The sequence below is a fragment of the Schistocerca piceifrons genome, chromosome 7 (assembly GCF_021461385.2).
Source record: "Schistocerca piceifrons isolate TAMUIC-IGC-003096 chromosome 7, iqSchPice1.1, whole genome shotgun sequence".
NCBI classification, from domain to species: domain Eukaryota; kingdom Metazoa; phylum Arthropoda; class Insecta; order Orthoptera; family Acrididae; genus Schistocerca; species Schistocerca piceifrons.
In genome coordinates, this window is record NC_060144.1 from 390637167 (window position 1) to 390656736 (window position 19570).

At 41.1% G+C, this 19570-nt stretch overlaps 1 protein-coding gene across 1 annotated transcript in view; it reads right to left on the reverse strand.

Moving 5' to 3' along the window:
- LOC124805729 (juvenile hormone esterase-like) overlaps positions 1-19570 on the reverse strand; it is a 126483-nt gene that overhangs the window by 82902 nt on the left and 24011 nt on the right. The window contains exon 3 of the mRNA XM_047266300.1: positions 7865-8129. Within this exon, the coding sequence (XP_047122256.1) occupies positions 7865-8129 (265 nt within the window). The remainder of the gene's footprint in view (positions 1-7864; positions 8130-19570) is intronic.

A 19570-nucleotide genomic window follows, 5' to 3' on the forward strand; every position in this document is an offset into this window, starting at 1 on the left:
ACACTAACCACCACCACCAGCTAATATAATCTCAATTTCCTCTTCTTCTCTTCTGAATATTATTCCTGTCAGCAACTTCAATATACACTCCTGGAAATTGAAATAAGAACACCGTGAATTCATTGTCCCAGGAAGGGGAAACTTTATTGACACATTCCTGGGGTCAGATACATCACATGATCACACTGACAGAACCACAGGCACATAGACACAGGCAACAGAGCATGCACAATGTCGGCACTTGTACAGTGTATATCCACCTTTCGCAGCAATGCAGGCTGCTATTCTCCCATGGAGATGATCGTAGAGATGCTGGATGTAGTCCTGTGGAACGGCTTGCCATGCCATTTCCACCTGGCGCCTCAGTTGGACCAGCGTTCGTGCTGGACGTGCAGACCGCGTGAGACGACGCTTCATCCAGTCCCAAACATGCTCAATGGGGGACAGATCCGGAGATCTTGCTGGCCAGGGTAGTTGACTTACAACTTCTAGAGCACGTTGGGTGGCACGGAATACATGCGGACGTGCATTGTCCTGTTGGAACAGCAAGTTCCCTTGCCGGTCTAGGAATGGTAGAACGATGGGTTCGCTCCCCACACCATGATGCCGGGTGTTGGCCCTGTGTGCCTCGGTCGTATGCAGTCCTGATTGTGGCGCTCACCTGCACGGCGCCAAACACGCATACGACCATCATTGGCACCAAGGCAGAGGCGACTCTCATCGCTGAAGACGACATGTCTCCATTCGACCCTCCATTCACGCCTGTCGCGACACCACTGGAGGCGGGCTGCACGATGTTGGGGCGTGAGCGGAAGTCGGCCTAACGGTGTGCGGGACCGTAGCCCAGCTTCATGGAGACGGTTGCGAATGGTCCTCGCCGATACCCCAGGAGCAACAGTGTCCCTAATTTGCTGGGAAGTGGCGGTGCGGTCCCCTACGGCACTGCGTAGGATCCTACGGTCTTGGCGTGCATCCGTGCGTCGCTGCGGTCCGGTCCCAGGTCGACGGGCACGTGCACCTTCCGCCGACCACTGGCGACAACATCGATGTACTGTGGAGACCTCACGCCCCACGTGTTGAGCAATTCGGCGGTACGTCCACCCGGCCTCCCGCATGCCCACTATACGCCCTCGCTCAAAGTCCGTCAACCGCACATACGGTTCACGTCCACGCTGTCGCGGCATGCTACCAGTGTTAAAAACTGCGATGGAGCTCCGTATGCCACGGCAAACTGGCTGACACTGACGGCGGCGGTGCACAAATGCTGGGCAGCTAGCGCCATTCGACGGCCAACACCGCGGCTCCTGGTGTGTCCGCTGTGCCGTGCGTGTGATCATTGCTTGTACAGCCCTCTCGCAGTGTCCGGAGCAAGTATGGTGGGTCTGACACACCGGTGTCAATGTGTTCTTTTTTCCATTTCCAGGAGTGTATGTTCCTCCTGAAAGGAGGACTTCGTTTCACAGCACCTCCTATTTATTTCATTCCTTAGTGACATATATTGTTGTAGATCCTTGTCTTTTTTTTCCTGAACCTTTCTATATTTACTTCTTTAGTAGATGGACTGAATAATTTATACGATTACCTAGTGTCGACTCTCAAATTTTGTGATTACCATTTCTCAGAGATGTCCATTTCTCTTCTACTGTAACGCATATTGTGCTCTTAATCATCTTGTTCCGTATATGAGTAATTTTTAGATTTTTTCAATAAATGGCTTTTTTGTTTCAACCAGCATGAGAACTATCACGAGTGATGTAACTGTATTATTTATGTGGGTGGCCACAGCTTTCGCTCCCATTATCGCAAAATGAGACACAACGGAACAGATTTACCGCTATTTATAACTTGTATCTGTATTGCGACATTGCACCAATTATTTATGCTTTGATAATTCTGTAATGGCGAAATTTCAATAGCAAGGCAAAACCTTTACAACCGTTAGGTCAGTAAGACATCGATTCAGCAATTCATTCAGATTGTGGACCAAATTTACAAGTAGTAGACAGATAAAATTTTGGTCTCAAATTTATATGCATTGCATACCTGACACCAATAACATAGGCCTTCTGTATTTTTAGCCGAATCATACATCTCAAATTGCTTTCCGAAAACCGAACGTACAAACTAGACAACAATCTGCTTCTTTGTTTACACTGTTTTGGCAATAAAGGTAACTAGTTGTACATTGTAATTTGAAGCAGACAATAATCTACGTCGTCGTTCACACTGGTTTTGACAATAAAAGCAACTAGTTGTACATTGTAATTTAAACAGGAGCCGTGGGAGTCATTTATTGAGAGCGAATCTGTTTCTATTTCAGTCAAAACCTTTAACAAGAGAATACTGAGTTCAATGAAATGGCTGCTCTAACTGGTGGAATGAACCAACCATAGCTTTGTAGAAGTATCCCGTAGCTCACAAGTGAAGTTATTTATAAACCAGAGAAATTTTCTGTCAGTGTGGAAGTACATTTACTCTGAGACAAAGAGAGAGCTGTGAAGAGGTCAGATCTTACCTTTGGTTAAAGGAGGTTTTAAATGCAGTATTCATTATGAGCCGAGGTCAGAATCTGTTCAAGTCGTCTGAATTAGGTTTATCATCGTCTCTACATAACATTCGTTTACACTGATGAGCAAAACCGTTATGACTAATAGTTATTAGCGTGTTTGCATACCTTTGCAAAGCCATACATATGGCCTGTGATCGAAAAAGTCTCATGATGATCTCTCTATTGGCAAAAGATTCCGGACTAGTCGTCCATTCGGATCCCTGGGAGGGAACTGCCAAGGGGGAGGTGACCATGAGAAAAAGATTGAATAGCCAGCGGAAGGATAACATTCTAGGACTTGGGCGTGGAATGTCAGAAGTTTGAATGTGGTAGGGAAGCTAGGAAATGTGAAAAGGAAAATGCTAAGACTTTTTCTATATGTAGTGGTACCAGTGAAGTGAAATGGAAAGAAGACATGGATTTCTGGTCAGATGAGTGTAGGGTATTATCAACAGCAGCAGAAAATGGTATAATGAGAATAGTATTCGTAATGAATAGGAAGGCAATGCAGAAAGTGAGTTACCGTAAACAGTTTGGTGATAGGGTTATTTTCATCAGAACAGACAGAAAACCAAAGTCGACAACTATAGTTCAGGTATACAGGCCCATGTCAAAAGCAGAAGATGAAGACATAAAGTACATGAGGACATGGAACGGGTACTCATTACGTAAAGGGAGATGAAAATCTAATAGCCACTGGAGACTAGAATGCGGTTGTAAGGGAAGGAGTAGAAGAAAGGGTTACAGGAAAATTTGGGTTTGGGACAAGGAATGAGAAAGACTAACCTAGTTCTGTAATTAATTTTAGCTAGTAAGCTGGGTTATATAGGAGAGGGGGGGGGGAAGATTTCAATTAGTTTACACCATGATCAGACAGAGATTCCGAATCAGATACTGAATTGTAAGACGTACATTGGAGCAGAGCAGTTTAGTAGTGATGTAGAGTATGCTGAAGTTTACAAGAGACTAGTCAGGAAGAATCAATGCTCAAAAAAGCAGGATTTGAAACTCTTTGACTTGCATTCGCTAATTGTGCTGCAAAATGAAAGATACATGTACATAAAAATTTTTATTCGTACTATGCTTCAAAAAAAATGTATCCATCACAGGAAACAGTAAGTTATTATTTGATTTGTACGGCTTTTTCAAAGTCACATTCACAATGTGCCACTTAATAACATGCCACTGTAATTCTAAAAGAATCAGAATCAACTTAAATCCGAAAAATAACCGATGTAAACTGTCGAATCAGCTGAAGTTCGGTCCCCAGGTCTTGACATCAGACATAAAATAAAATTTCGACAGTTTCCTTATTGTTATGTGTGATAGCGTGGAAACATCACATAATTTACTACTCATTGTTTCCTGCATGGTTGTAGCTGCATCATTAAGTGGACTGTACCTGTGAGTATAGACAAACTGTTTTGTGTCCACACATCCACACCTAAACACATGACCTGCTCCTCAGGGGAAATAGGCAGTATTAGCTTGCTCTTGCTACATGGATTTGGAAGTACTAACGAACCTAAAAACATGACTTCTAATACCTATAATTAGTAGACTGCTAATGACGTAAATTCTGATATATCGTTGTTTATACACTCTCCTCAGTTATGGTAGCACAGGAAAGTAGCACATAATGTAGTACATAATGTTGTTATAGACCAAGATAAATTTAACCAAATAAGAACTTTTCGTGCCGACCTTTGTGGCACAGTAGTAAGCACAATGGATTCGCATTTGGGAGGATGATGATACAGACCTGCAGTCATCCATAATGATTTATGTTTTATGTGACTTCCCTGATCACTTCAGGCAAATGCCAGGATGGTTCCTTTGAAAGAGCATGGCCGATTTCCTTGCCCATCCTTCCCTAATTCGAGCTTGTGCTCCATCTCTAATGTAACATTAAACACTAATCTCCTCCCCCCTCTAAAATCTTTCCCTGCTAACAATGCTATTTCTGATCATGACACACAGGTAATTACAGTAATTGGCTTAGCTCCGTACATTAAAGCAAACCAGTCCTCCAAAACAGTGCACTGAATAAGGATTTAATAATTAAAAATTTAAGGGAATCTTGTAACAGTTAGACTGGGATAAGGTGCACAGGGAACCTGATGCTAATTTCAAATTTAACCTATTTCATGATACCTTTAAGAGTATATCTGAAAACAATTTCCCTAAGAACACAGTGAAACATAGCTGTAAAGAACCATCTAAAATGATGTGGCTTGCTAAAGGGATAAAACTTCTTGTAAACAAGAAATGCAAATGTCTCTTACAGTCAGAAGGAGTAATGATCCAGAAACAGTCAAACATTATAAAAACCACTGCACTGTATTAAGAAAAGTTATTAAAAAGTCCAGAATTATGTGCATTATGTCTTAGATTAGCACCCATGATAATAAAATTAAAACAATTTGGAATATTGTTAGAAGTGAAACAGGGCAACTGAGAGCACCAGAAGACTGTTTTCCTATCACATTCAATAGAAAGCTTGTTAACAGAAAGTCAGAAGTGGAAAATATATTTAATTATAATTTTTTGTTGTAGAGAAAATGCTATCCTGCTGCTTATTAGAAAATTCAAGGCTGCATATGGAAGAGGCATTACCTATGCAATGCGAAAAATTTGAAATTCAAACCACTTCTCTTACTGAAATTAGGAAAATAATGAATTCACTCAAAACTAATACATGATATGTAACTGGGAACATTTCCTTCTGTGTATTAAAAGCTAGTTCCAGCATGTTTCTCAGCCACATATGCAGAATCTCACTGGAACAGGCCATTTTTCTGCATAGACTGAAATATGCTATTGTTAAACCATTACATAAAGGTGGGTATAACTGACTACCAACTTACTTACTTTTCACTGTTTTACCAAAACTTTTGAAAAAGTGACGTATTCAACAGTAGCTTCACATGTTTGTAAAAATGAAGTATTAACAAAATACTAGTTTAGTTTCCAGAGAGGCTTTTCAACAGAAAATGGAATATATGCTTTCACTGATCAAATATTAAATACTCTGAATAGCCAGACATCATCCTTTTTTTGTGATCTCCCAAAGGCTTTTGATTGTGTGAATCATGAAATTGTTTTAGATATGCTTCAGTCCTGTGGTGTAAGTGAGAAAGTGCACAAATGGTTTAACTAGAAGAATGCAGAAGATTGAAATTAACAGTGGAGATAGTCTAAAAAACTCAGCAGAGACCTCTAACTGTGGAGGTATCAAGAATGATGTCCCACAGGGTTCAGCCTTGGGCCCCTATTATTCTTAATACACATCAGTGACTTGCCACTCTATATTCATGAAGATGCAAAGCTTGTTCTTTTTTGCTGCTGATGCAAGTATAGTAATCACACCCAAAGAAACAGGGATTAGCAGAGGAAATTGTAAATAGTGTCTTTCTGAAAATTATCAAGCGGTTCTCTGCAAATGGACTCTCAATACATTTTGAGAAAGCGCACTGTACTCAGCTCTGTACTGTAAATAGCATAATACCATTGTTAAATATAGACGTCGAGTAGAACTGAGGTAGTAAGGCTGCATATTCAAAATTTTTGTTTCTGTGCACTGATGATTTGGAAGAAACACATTGATGACCTGCTGAAATGTTTGAGCTCAGCTGCTTATGGTTTTAGGGTTATTGTAAATTCTGGTGATAAACAAATCAGTAAATTAGCCTACTGTGCCTATTTTGATTCGCTGCTTTCATATGGCATCATTTTTGGGTAGTTCATCATGAAGAGAACAATTATTCATTACGTAAAGCTCGTAATCAGAATAACAGCTGAAGGCAACCCAAGATTATCTTGTACATATTTATTTAAGGACCTAGGGATATTCACAGTACCTTCACAGTTTGTACAGTCACTTATGAAATATCTTATCAGTAACTCATGAAATTTCAAAAATAATAGCAAATTGCATAGCTGCAACAGTAGAAGAAGGGATAACATTCACTATTCATGGTTAAATTTGACTCTGGCACATAAAGGAGACAATTATGCTACCACAAAAATCTTTGGTCGTTTACCAAATAGCGCTTAAAGTGTGACACTTACCAAACCAGCATTTAAAAATAAATCAAAATTATTTTGGAATGACAACTTATTCTACTCAAGTTATGAATTTTTAGATATGATGTAGCAACTGTAAGAAAAAGGAAATGAATAACATCACTTAAAGAAACGTTATATTAAACTGACACATTCCACATCATTACGAAATGTCGTACGCGTGATCTACGTAATGTAATGTAATGTGACACCCGTTATTCTCCTTATTGTGTCACGCACCAACAACACCAGACCAATTTATTCACTCTCGTTGTATGTATCCAAGGTTCTCGGATGTCCAGCCGGGTCCGTTCGTCGAAGTTCCACGATATTTCGGCGGATAAACTTTCCGCCATCATCAGGTGGTGCTGATGGAATGATCTGTCTGCGCTGTGTCCGTGGTATTTATGTCCGCGGGGTCCCGAGTCGCACCCCGGCGCGGGCGGCCGGCGGGGCGCCGCGGGGTGGGAGGGAGGGAGGGGGGAAGCTGCAGCCACGCCCGGTGGTAGGCGCAGTCCATCTCCGTCCGCCGTGGCGGAAGGATCTCGCGTCCGCTCGTGCCGTTGCTCTTTGATGGTGTTTAATAACGGTTCCCAGGCCTTGCTAAGTTGAAACCTGGTGTCCCTGTTGATGAGGTTATCTGTTACTCGAATTTCTATGGCCTCCTTGCAGATACTGTCCCACTAGGCACTTGTGGCAGTCAAGATTTTTGTCTCTTCGAATTTCGCTGTGTGTCCGGTTTCAATGCAGTGTTCTGCTAGGGCCGAATGGCTGGGTTGGCGTAAGCGGGTGTGACATTCGTGTTCTTGGCATCGGTCCTCGACCGTGCGAACTGTTTGGCCGATATAGGATTTGCCACAGCCGCACGGGATTTTGTATACGCCCGCTTTCTTCAGCCCTACGTCATCTTCTGCCGTTCCTAGTAGGTCACTCTCGTTGTTGGCAATAGTCATTATGTTTTGTCTCATGTTACACGTAAATAATGAGATATTGTGGGATGTTATGAATAGGTACGTGAGCTTGTAAACCTTAGCCACTGGTGATAAAGAGCGTAGAAAAAGTTTAGGACAATGTGGAACACATCCTACTCGAGCATGGGTTATTGCTGTATTCGTGATTGGAAATTACGACAATTGGTCTATCTTCTTAAGTGCCAGCAAAAATTTTATTCAAACTGACGTTTCTATGCAGACATAAATTGTTAGATTTTGTTTCTAGGAACTGGGGGAGCATAGCCATGAAACTACTCACCAATGGAGCCGACGCGATAATTGAAAGTGACCAGCAGCACACCCTTGTCCATGAAGTAGTCGGGCGCCTTATATGTAGAGGAACCCCCCGTGTATGCCCCACCGTAGATGTTGACCATCACGGCCAGGGGAGAGCTGTCGTTCACCAAAGGTACGTACACGTTGACGTACAGGCAGTCCTCAGAGCCAGCACCTCCCTGAGGACACTCCGAGCCGTATGTCAGCGCATCCCGAGTTCCAGACCAGTTGGCTGCTGGCTGCGGCGCCTATGGACATAAATGACACAACCCGGTAATGACACTTGGATTTTGAAATGCTATTCTGGTCGGCAGTAAAACAAAGAGCTTGCTGACAAGAATGAACGGCTTGGTTAGCATAGATTGCAACTGAAGAGTGAACAAGGCAAAGACGAAAGAAATTTGGGAGAATACGTTTGTGTAAAAATTTAACGAATTCTTGTTTCAGAAGCAATATTATGTCGGATGACTAAAGCAAGGAAGACAGCCAAAGTAGTTTGATACAGTCAAAGAAAGCTTTCTTCAATAAAAGAACTAAACTGATTCCAAATATTGATATGGAATTGAGGAACAAGTTCCTGAATGTGTATGTCCGAAGCGTAGCATTGTATGGAAGAGGAATAATTACCATTTGGAACGTGAATAAGAAAACTACTGTTATTTGCAATGTAGTAAAAATAAGGTAGAAAATCAAGAGGTACAAAAATGAATAGAGGAGGAAAGAAGTCTACATAAATTCCTTACGAAAAGAGGAACAGATTAGTGGCAATGTAGTACGAAATAGTGCTCTAGGAGCTGCAAAGAGGAATAAGGAAAAAAATAGTAAGGTTAGATGAAAATTAGAGTACGATGGTGTGTGTAGTAATTACGGATATATGAAAAGAAGCAAATGGTAAGAAAAGAGGAATGCAATAATAACTACCCTTAACTCCGACGACGTAAGAAAAATGGTCAGTATAATGTTTTTCAGGTCACCACAAAATGTGAGCTAGAGGTACTTCTATTGTTCATGTATTAGTGATCCTTCAGTTCAATACTGATACCTGGAAACGCAGCTCTTATCATGCATATCGTACCTTCGTGAAAGGCAGCGGTATACAGACAGCGTGAGAATACTTGTGGATTTAGCCCAATAAACTGTTCTTGGAATTATGAGTGTAAGTTTTGAAACCAGTCGGAAACACGGTATCTATATGGTAGCTTCCACAACGGAAAAGGCGTAGTACTGAATAAAATACTAAAAGATGTAAAACAAACAGAAATAAAGTTGTCTACTCCGTCCATTCTACTCTGACCATAAGAAATAAATAGAAATAAAAGAATGGATAATCCACATGGATTATCCTAACAACAGTTCACCCCGCTGTGGGAAGTTTGCATGAAGTCAACAGAAAGTGCCTGAAAAGGTCAGAAAGCTGTATCCTGCTACAATACATGGAAGTAACAATACTCTGAAAGCTAAGAGACACAACATTTCACTCAAGCACCCCATGAGCCTGTGGATGTGTTTCCACAATCATCACGAATATCTGGAATCCACTGTGGTCACATTAGAAACATAGGTACAATATGTGGGTCAGACAGGACGAAGTGTCTGGACTACATTTATAGAACATAACAATTAATTTAGCTAAAACATCCCAATTAAATCTACCATAAATCTATCGCCGCTGCCCATCTTAATCAAACTTGATATATTTTTTGACATTATAAATGGTAGTCTAGCAATAATTCATATACTAAACAAAGGAAACGAATGTATCTCTGAAGTATTGCAAATTTTGATTGCAAACGGAGAATATTATATACGGAACATGTCTAATGACAACGATGAAACAGTGGCAGTGGTGTTTTTGAAAGCTTCTCAAGAATAGTAGACGCTGTACGATAGCTTTTACTGCCATCTATTCTTTAGAGAGTGAAATTATGGAAACTTGAACCCCGCGAACACGCTATCAAACGATTCTTTAACAAATACGGTTTCTTAATAAGGCTACGTTCATGTGACATGTGACAAAGCTGTAAAACTGTAAGCACGCGCGCACGTGCGCGCGATCGCACACCCACCCACCCACCCACCCGCAGACACACACAAACACACACACACACACACACACACACACACACACACACACACACACACACACGCGCTATATTTGGACAGTTTTTTCGTTTTTGTTTAAATTTTTTGCTATTCAGAGATACAAATGTGTAACTTATCGATCTCCATGATGGCTATCACTAAACTTTCGCTACTTGAGAGGGTCGCCACGAAATGCGACTGATCGTAGGGCAATGAATCTTTGAGAAAACATTTGTAAGGTCGTTTGGAAGAGAAATAACGAGTAAACCATTGGAAGAATCACATTTTAATTTCCGCATCAGAGGGTAACATTTGTTACTTTCATACCATGCTTACTTTCTTGCTTAATGTGACGACCGTCTAGATCCACGAAAGGCTGGAACCACACTAGAGACTGCTCTACTTCTGCCTGAAACATCTCAGGTGGGATGTTGTCTACCTCCATCGCTTTGCTCATCTTCAGCCTCCGTATTGTGATCAGCATTCTCAGCCATGGGAGCCGGCCGGAGTGGCCGAGCGGTTCTAGGCGCTACAGTTTGGAACCGCGCAGGTTAGAATCCTGCCTCAGGCATGGATGTGTGTGATGTCCTTAGGTTAATTAGGTTTAAGTAGTTCTAAGTTCAGGGGACTGATGACTTCAGCAGTTAAGTCCCATAGTGCTCAGAGCCATTTGAACCATCTCAGCCATGGGGATAGTAACTTTTTGCAAATTTGTGGCGCATTTCACTTTCGGTCTCTCCCAGGAGCAATTCCCACATCGCCAGTTAATTCGAACTTGCAAATACGTTTTTCAACCCCGGTGGCGAAAGAGGACCTCTCCATATTCCTTTAATGTGTCGGTACACGCGAAAAACGGCAGTACTATTGCAGTCGTGTTGATAACACGGCCTTAAGAGTAATAACCTGCTCACCCTTTCCGTTACTGAGCTGAAAAGAGCTATTCAGGAGGTCATCGACAACATCATTGTTCCGACACTTCAGCGGGTCATGAAGAATTTCGCTATTCGTCTGAACCACATCGTGGCCCATGATGACAGGCATATCGAACATGTCATACCGTAAATATGAATACCTATAGGGACTTCTACATGTTGAATAAAGAATGTGCACGCCGTAATTTGTAACTAATTTTTTTCATATGTTCAAATAATTGTGAGGCTGTACATTTGGAAGATCACCACTGTGACGGATCGCTTGTAACGCGCGTCAAAGTTTGATGCAGATTAATTACCAGGACTTTGGTGTGAAATGCTGTAAAGAGGTTACCGGGCTGCCGGTATAATGGAATTTCCTAAACACTTATAAGATACTTACGTACGTGAAAAGTATTTCAGAACGTAGAACGCTAGAGCTACGGTACCCTTTTTGCGACCTGTGGGCTGACACTAGCCTGCCTCTGGCAGGAAGCAGCTCGACAGCGATGCGGCAACGACACGGCCGCCAACGAGCACACCGAACTGCGGCCGCAGAAGACAGATGTATGATTTCAATAACAGAATATCATTCTTGTGCGAATTCTTGCATGAAGCCTTTATTGTGTAGTAGTATAACGGAACGTAGTATGTTGTCGTCGACGGTGAGTGCTCATCAGAGAAAAGGGTATCGTCAGCAGTGCTGCAGGCCAGTATGGTAGGACCGCTATTGTTCTCTATACACATAAACAGTTTGGCGGACAGGGTGGGCAGCAGTCTGCGGTCGATTGCTGATGATGCCGTGGTGTACGGTAAGGTGTCGAAATTAACTCGCTCACAGAAAGATCCGTACCTAAAGACTGGAAAATTGCTCAAGTTACACCAATACCCAAAAAGGGGAATAGCAGTAATCCACTGAATTAGAGGCCCATATCACTGACGTCAATTTGCAATAGGGTCTTGGACAGATACTGTATTGGAACATTATGAAGTACTTCGGAGAAAACGATTTATTGATACATAGCACGGTTTCAAAAAATATCGTTTTCGTGAAACACAAGTAGCTCTTTATACTCATTAAGTAATAAATGCCATCGACAGGAGATGTCTGATTGATTCCATATTTTTAGATTTTCAGAAGGGTTTCGACACCGCTACTCACAAGCGCCTTCTAACCAAACTACGTGCCTACGGAGTATCGCCTCAGTTGTAAGACTGGATTAGTGATTTCCTGTCAGAAACGTCACAGTTCGTAGTAATAGACGGAAAATCATCGAGTAGAACAGAATAATGTCCGGCGTTTCCCTAGGAATAGTTATAGGCTCTCTATTGTTCCTTATCTATATTAACGACATAGGAGACAACTTGAGTAGCCGTCTTAGATTGTTTGCAGATGATGCTGTCATTTACCGTTTTGTAAAGTCATCAGATGATCAAAACGATTTGCACAATGATTTAGATATCTGTATGGTGCGAAAAGTGGAAAATTGATCCTGAAGAAGGAAAAGTGTGATGTTATTCACGTGAGTACTAAAAGAAATCAGCTAAATTTCGATTACACTATAAGTCACACAAATCTGAAGGCTGTAAATTCAACTAAATACTTAGGGATTACAATTACAAATAACCTAAATTGGAACGATCACATAGATAATATTGTCGATAGAGCAAACCAAAGACTTGTATTCATTGACAGAACACTTAGAAGGTGCAACAAGTCTACTAAAGAGACTGCTTACACCAAGCTTGTCCACCCTATTCTGGAGTACTGCCGTGCGGTGTGAGATCCGCATCGTTTTGTACTATCGCAAAATAGGGGAGATAGTGTCACAGACATGATACGTGAATTGAAGTGGCAATCATTAAAACGAAGGCGTTTTTCATTGCTACGGGATCTTCTCATGAAATTACAATCACCAGTTTTCTCCTCCGATTGCGAAAACATTCTGTTGGGACCCACCTACATATGGACAAATGATCGATAAAGTAACAGAAATCAAGGCTCGCACAGAAAAATTTAAGTACTCGTTTTTCCCGCGTGCCGTTCGAGAGTGGAACGGTAGAGAGACAGCTTGAAGGTGGTTCATTCAACCCTCTGCCGGGCACTTTATTGTGAATAGCAAAGTAATCATGTAGATGTAGCTGTAGATGAGTGACTGTAGGAAAAGACAAGGAGACAGAGGAAATTTGCAATTGGTGTGGTGAATTGCACGCAACCCTAGATGTGAAAAAATGTAACCTGATGAGGACGAATAGGAAGATCAAACCTGTGATGTCTGGACACTGCCCATTACTACTGCACTGCCCGACACAGTGGTGTCGTCTAACCATATGGGCGCAACGTTGCAAAGCTATATGAGGTGGTACGAGCATGTGAGGACCGTGGCGGGGAAGGCGAATGGTCGACTTCGGTTTAATGGGAGAAATTTAGGAAAGAGTGGTTCACCCGTAAAGGAGACTGCTGGTGCTACCTGTCCTTGAGTACCGCTAGAGTGTTTGGGATCGTACCAGGTAGGATTAAAGGAAGACATCGGGGCAGTTCGGAGGCGGGTTGTTAGATTTGTTACCGGTAGGTTTGAACACCACGTAAGTGTCACGGAAATGCTTGGGGGAACTCAAATTGGAATTCCTGAAGGAAAGGCGACGTCCTTTTAGAGAAACAATATTGAGAAAATTTAGAGAACCAGCATTTGGAGCTGACTGCCGAACAATTCTACTGCCGTCAACATACATTGCTCGTAAGGACCACGAAGATAAGATGCGAGAAATTAGGGCTCTTATGTTTTCCCTCTCTTTGTTGTTAGTGGAACAGTAAAGAAAATGACTTGTAGTGGTACAGGGTACCCTCCACCATGCACCGTACGGTGGCTTGCTTATTATCTAAGTAGATGTAGATGTAAATGTAGATGTACGTCCACGCCGGGCCAGATTGCTCAATAAATCTTGATTGGAAATAATGTTTACTAACAATAGCCATTTAATCACTGCGCAATATCTACTGAGAAACAAAATAATGTATTGTATATGACTTAAAGCAATTCTTGAATTGTGACTGGTAGATTAACTCTACTGAAGAGAATTTCTTTATGTGTCAGCTGGAATGAAATTTTCCACTTCTTATAATACAACTGCTGCACGGCGATCTACCATATCTTCTTTTATTTTCGGCTCCTTTCCTAAATTAATGCAACTGTTACGTTTTACTTGGAAACTGTCTGACTTATAAATTCCGATTATTGTTTCGCTCTGATCTAGAACTGCTTTTGCTAACCTACTTTTCAACACAAATATTAAACTACGTAAATTACTTTCGATGAGTGAGATGTCAATTACTCTAAACTAGCAGAGGTTGAAAATACCGTTTCAGTTGTGAATTACTTTATTTTAACACGACCGGTTTCGGACTGTTATAAGCCCATCCTCAGGTGTCGTGACTGTGCTGTGGTCCCCGTGCGGCGCGTATACTAGGCGCGGTGTGCTGCCTATGAGCGCCGTACAGCGGTTGTATTATAAGAAGTTGAAAATTTCATTGCAGCTGCCGTATTAAGAAACTCTCTTCAGTAGAATTATATTACCAACCATAAGTCAAGAATTGCTTTAAATTATATACAATGAAATACTCTCTGTTCTATGCTCATAGGCAGCACACCGCGCATGGTACACGCGGCGCTCGTGACCACAGCACAGCTACGACACCTGAGGATGGGCTTATAACAGTCCGAAACCGCTCGTGTGAAAATAAAGTAATTTACAACTGAAGCGGTATTTTCAACCTCTGCTACAATGCTCGGTTGTGGATGTTCTTTCAACAGGATTGTCTGTAATCTAAAGTAAATCTGATTATCTGGAAATGAAATTAAATGTAGAGAACAGATATCAATAATACTCAGAATAACTTCGTCATGAAACAATTATACACTACGGCTAACTATTGCATAGGCGATAATATGCCCTGTCAGGAAAACGCATCTACGAATTTATATGAAATTTGGCAGATGAATACTGTTCCTAATATTGCCTCAAAACGTTCGTTTAGGTCGTACAATATATTCTTACTTTTGAAGTGCTTAGCTCAACTCTACTCTGTCTGCGTACTTCGTAAATATGAAGAGCTGAATTGCATGTAGCTGAAATAAATCGCTGCACGTCAGACTGCCTTGTTTTGTTTTATTTTAAGCTGCTTTCGTAAATTAAACTTTCCTCGTCATTTCTAAAATTCAGCTCACTGTCCGCGCAATAGTGCAATACAGGGCAGTGCAATTGTGACCAGATTTACTTTTCATTTAACAGAGAGGATTAACTTCAGAGAAATATTTGTAAATGAATTACAGCTTTTCCTTAGCGTTGTCATACATCATAAAAATTACTTTTACACACAATATTCAAATTACGTAAAATTTAATCCGTGTTTTCCTGAAGAGGTATATGTGGCTAAAAGTGTACAGAAAAAGATCATTAGAATACTGAATGCTGGTAATTTTCCCTGGATACCGACACTAAGATAGGCAGACAATGAAATCTTTACATGTTCTACCAAGAACCGACGGAAGATTCTGTTCATATGATCAAATGTGCCACAACAGCACAATTATCCGTCTTTTATAGTAGACTACCATAATTACTTGGCTAGCCCTTGCAGCAAAAAAATCATTGCAAATTACCTTCTTCCAAAAGCGTCTTCTCCCTATAAAATTGTCAAACCTCTTCCCTAATCTCAATCATACATCAGGGAGCATCTCAAAACAAATTCCATTTTCTGTGCGGCTCGTCCGCAGTCCAAGCTCCTGATTCTGTAACGACTCAACACCTTCTCTCTCTCTCTCTCTCTCTCTCTCTCTCCCTTTCTCTGCGTATGATTCTCTCTCTTGCCCGAGCTCTACTCAATATAGAAACTCAGATAGCCAAAGAATACGTAGGCCTACCATTCATGTGTTAAGGCATGCAAAGATGCTTATAGTGGCAAACATACCAAACACATTGATATTTCTCATGATAAATGGATACACCTTTCAAGTTTAAAATTGTTCAATTTTATTTTTATTCTGTGTGAAAATAGTTGAGTGGAAGTGACAGTCGATTTAGTCCTTGGACGTGATAGATGTGGCCTGGAAATTTCAGTTCCTATCAATCGCGGTAGTCCCTATTTCTCTGTATTTAATTTTAGGAAGTCAGATAATTCAAAACATTTCAGGGCTTCTTAACTAGTGCAGTTAGCGAATATCTGGAGTTTTAATTTAGGCCCTTCTCATGAAGTAACTGAGTTGAGTTGAGGACAAGAACATCGTGTAACCGGTTTAGTGCAGCCATCAGATTAGCCACAATGTACGGGGAACCTCTTCTCCTGACCGTGGGACAGTAATCTACGCCGATGTTATCTTGTTATTGTTTGATCAAGCCTTCTTCGAAAACACTTTCCAGTGCCACACGAAAACCGAGTTCCACTTAAAAACACACATCAGTGTCGTAACTGGACAACTGTTAAAGTTAAAAATAACTTCGATAGTTATTCACCAAATTGTTTCTTGTAGCTTAGTGAATTTCAGACCTCTATATGCTCGTATTTACTTTTTCTCAAAATAATTGAGGTGGCCTGTTTCAGTTGGCTCAGCATCACTAGTAAGTAACGTCTCACCTAGTAGAATCACTGTAAATACTGAACTTTAGCCGTCCGTCGACACCGAGGTCTTTAGAGAATGGATACTAGATCAGCTCGAATAGTATGGGAAACGAAATCTTGCACTACCTATTGGAGAAAAGCATCGCAGCTTTCGCCTGCAATGATTCAGAGAAAACATTTGAAACCTAGACCTACAGTCAGTTCCAAAAGAAAGTGTACGCCATAATTTTAAATATAACATCCGCAGCGACATCGCTGGTTGTGGTATTGAATCTGTACTCAGTGCTCTTTTGAACAGTGTATAGATAAACAGCGTGAGAGCTCAATGTTTTGTTTTGTCGGTTGCTGTTTAAAGTGAGTACGAAATATCTAAAGCGTCACGAGGCAATATTTATCAAAAATACCTTCGGGGGTCCGTTAAGAAGCTGCAAATTAGTTCGAACAAGGCGAATTGAGTGCTACAAGAGGATAATGATCGGAAACATCGCAGCTGTCTCTGTACAGAGTGGAAACAAGACAATGGGATGCCCACGATGAATTGGTTTGCAATGTCTCCAGTTGGAAATCCGATCACAAATGTTTGGTTGTTTATTAATATGAAGCTTAAAGGAAAGTCAATAAGTGCTTTGAAGCAGTTGGCATGTAAAATCAGGACGATATGGAGATCGTTACCGAGAGATTATACAGAAAATCTTGTGAAAAGGGTGCCAAAAACGCGCAAAGCTATTATCGATAATGGCGGCGACTGGGTTAACTAATAGGTAATTGTGCAAATAGTAATAACATGTATTTTCATGTAAACATATATTTGTAGTAGTGTCTTTTATTTCACACAGAGAATGGCGTATATTTTCTCGTTGAACTGACTGTAGACGGCATCACTGGAATTCCTAGACTCACGAATTTCAGGAAAACTTTACTGTTACTTGTCTCCTTAATTTGGTTGGACAGTTGCTGTTTAGGGTTTTAAATTTGCATTTATCAATCAGTGACGGAGAAAATCGTTCCTCATTTTATTTGTGAGCATTGTTTTGTACGAACATTTGGATGTATGAAGGTCCACAGGGTTTTAATATAAGAGGAAACAGCTAAGAGTCTGAGATAACTTTGCGAGATATGGGTACCGACAAAGATTACATCTTTATGGGCATCGATAAAGATTACATCTTCAGCTTTGAATCAGAAAATAACTAATTAATAACTTCTTTTGCAAACAACAAGTTGGTCGGTGATTATCTTTTCATGGTCATCTGTAATACAACAGGTTGATAGATGGACACCTTTCCTCGTTCACGTCCGACCCATATTTTAGTGTGGTCTTCAGTCCAAAGATCGGTTTGCTGCAGCTCTCCACGCTACTCTACCCTGTTCTAGACCTTTCATCTCAGAGTAACTATTGCAACCTACATGCTTCTGAACCTCCATACTGTATTGATTTCATGCTCACCCTCAACAGTTTCTACACCTCACACATCCCTCAAATAATAAACTGGGCGATCCCTTGTCATCTCAGAATGTGTGATACCTACTTTTATTCACCTTACGCCACAAATTTCTTTTCTCGTCAGTTCTGTTTGTTACCTCCTCATTGGTTTCTCGATCTGCCCATATAATTTTCAGAACTGTTCTGTAGCACCACATTTCAGTAACGTCTATTCTTTTCCCGTTTGAACTACTTACTGTCCACGTCTCACATCCACACAAGACTACATTACAGACAAATACCTTCAGAAAAGACTTTTCAACACTTCAGTCTTTATTCGATTATAGCAATTTTCTGTTCTTCAGGAAGGTTTTTCTTGCCATAGCCAATGTACATTTTATATCCTCTCTACTTCGCCCACCATCAGATATTTTAATTCCCAAATAGCAAAACTCATCTACTACCTTCAGTGTGCCGTTTCATAATCTATTTCCTCCAGCACTGAATGATTTAATTTGACTGTATTCCATTATTCTTGTTTTCCTTTTGATGGTGTTCATCTTATGTTCTCCTATCGATACTATGTCCATTCCTTTCAGCTGCTCTTCCAAGTCTCTGACAGATTTAAATCACGTGAAATATGTTCCACACACATTAAGTGTCAACTTTATCTGTGATAATGAACACAAGCCGAAACAATGAATTAAAATTTGTACCAGGTACGGGATTGAAAACCACGTCTCCTGCTCACTAGGGCAGATGCGCTAACCGCTGCACTATCCTGGTACTTCTGAAGCTAACATACCTGCACGGATTACCCTAGCGCGTCTCCCTCCCTAATAAAAACTCCAGTTCACGTCTCAAACCAATCTGATGTTTCCCTCGTTAACTCGTATCAATATTGCAGAAGTTTTACAACACAGGAATAACTAAGATGGTATTCCAGTGTTCGTGAGGCCCGGAAATACTGATACGAGCTAAGAATGGGAACGTCAAGACGCACAAGGACATGAAATGGAGACACAGACATGATTTGGAGTTTGTGTTACGATGGGAGGCCAGAGATATGTACTGGGATAATTCAAGAAATGCCATGGTGACGATTTGCAGCACATATGTCTAGTGAGTAGAAAACCCTGGTTCGAATACTGGTTTTGGTACAAATTCTGTTTCATTGGTTCGGCCCGTATTCATTCTCAACGTTTTTACTCGTATTTCTTCTCCCTGGAGTTAAATTTCTTCTCCAGATTATTCTGTGGTTTCCTTTACTGCTTGCTGCTCAATGTAGTACAAGTTGAGTAATCGGAACAGGCTAACAGGCTGGAACTCTGTCTCACTCCTTACTCTCTTCTCAACTGCAGCTGCCCTTGCAAACTCCAAACTCCCCACTCCACGCTCCACCCCACGAGACTAACTGACGTCTAGTTTCTGTACAAGTTGTACATAACGTTTCGCTTACTGTGCCTTATCCCTGAGAGTGTATTCAAATTGGCATTGTCAAAAATTTTCTCCAAATCTACAAAAGCTGTAAACGTAGACTTGCCTTTCCTTAACCTATCTTCTATGATGAGTCGTCGGGTCGGTATTGGCTGGCGCTGTTGTTTTGAAACTATGATTTGTTAAACTTATAGCTCGTAACATAAACACCTGTCATCA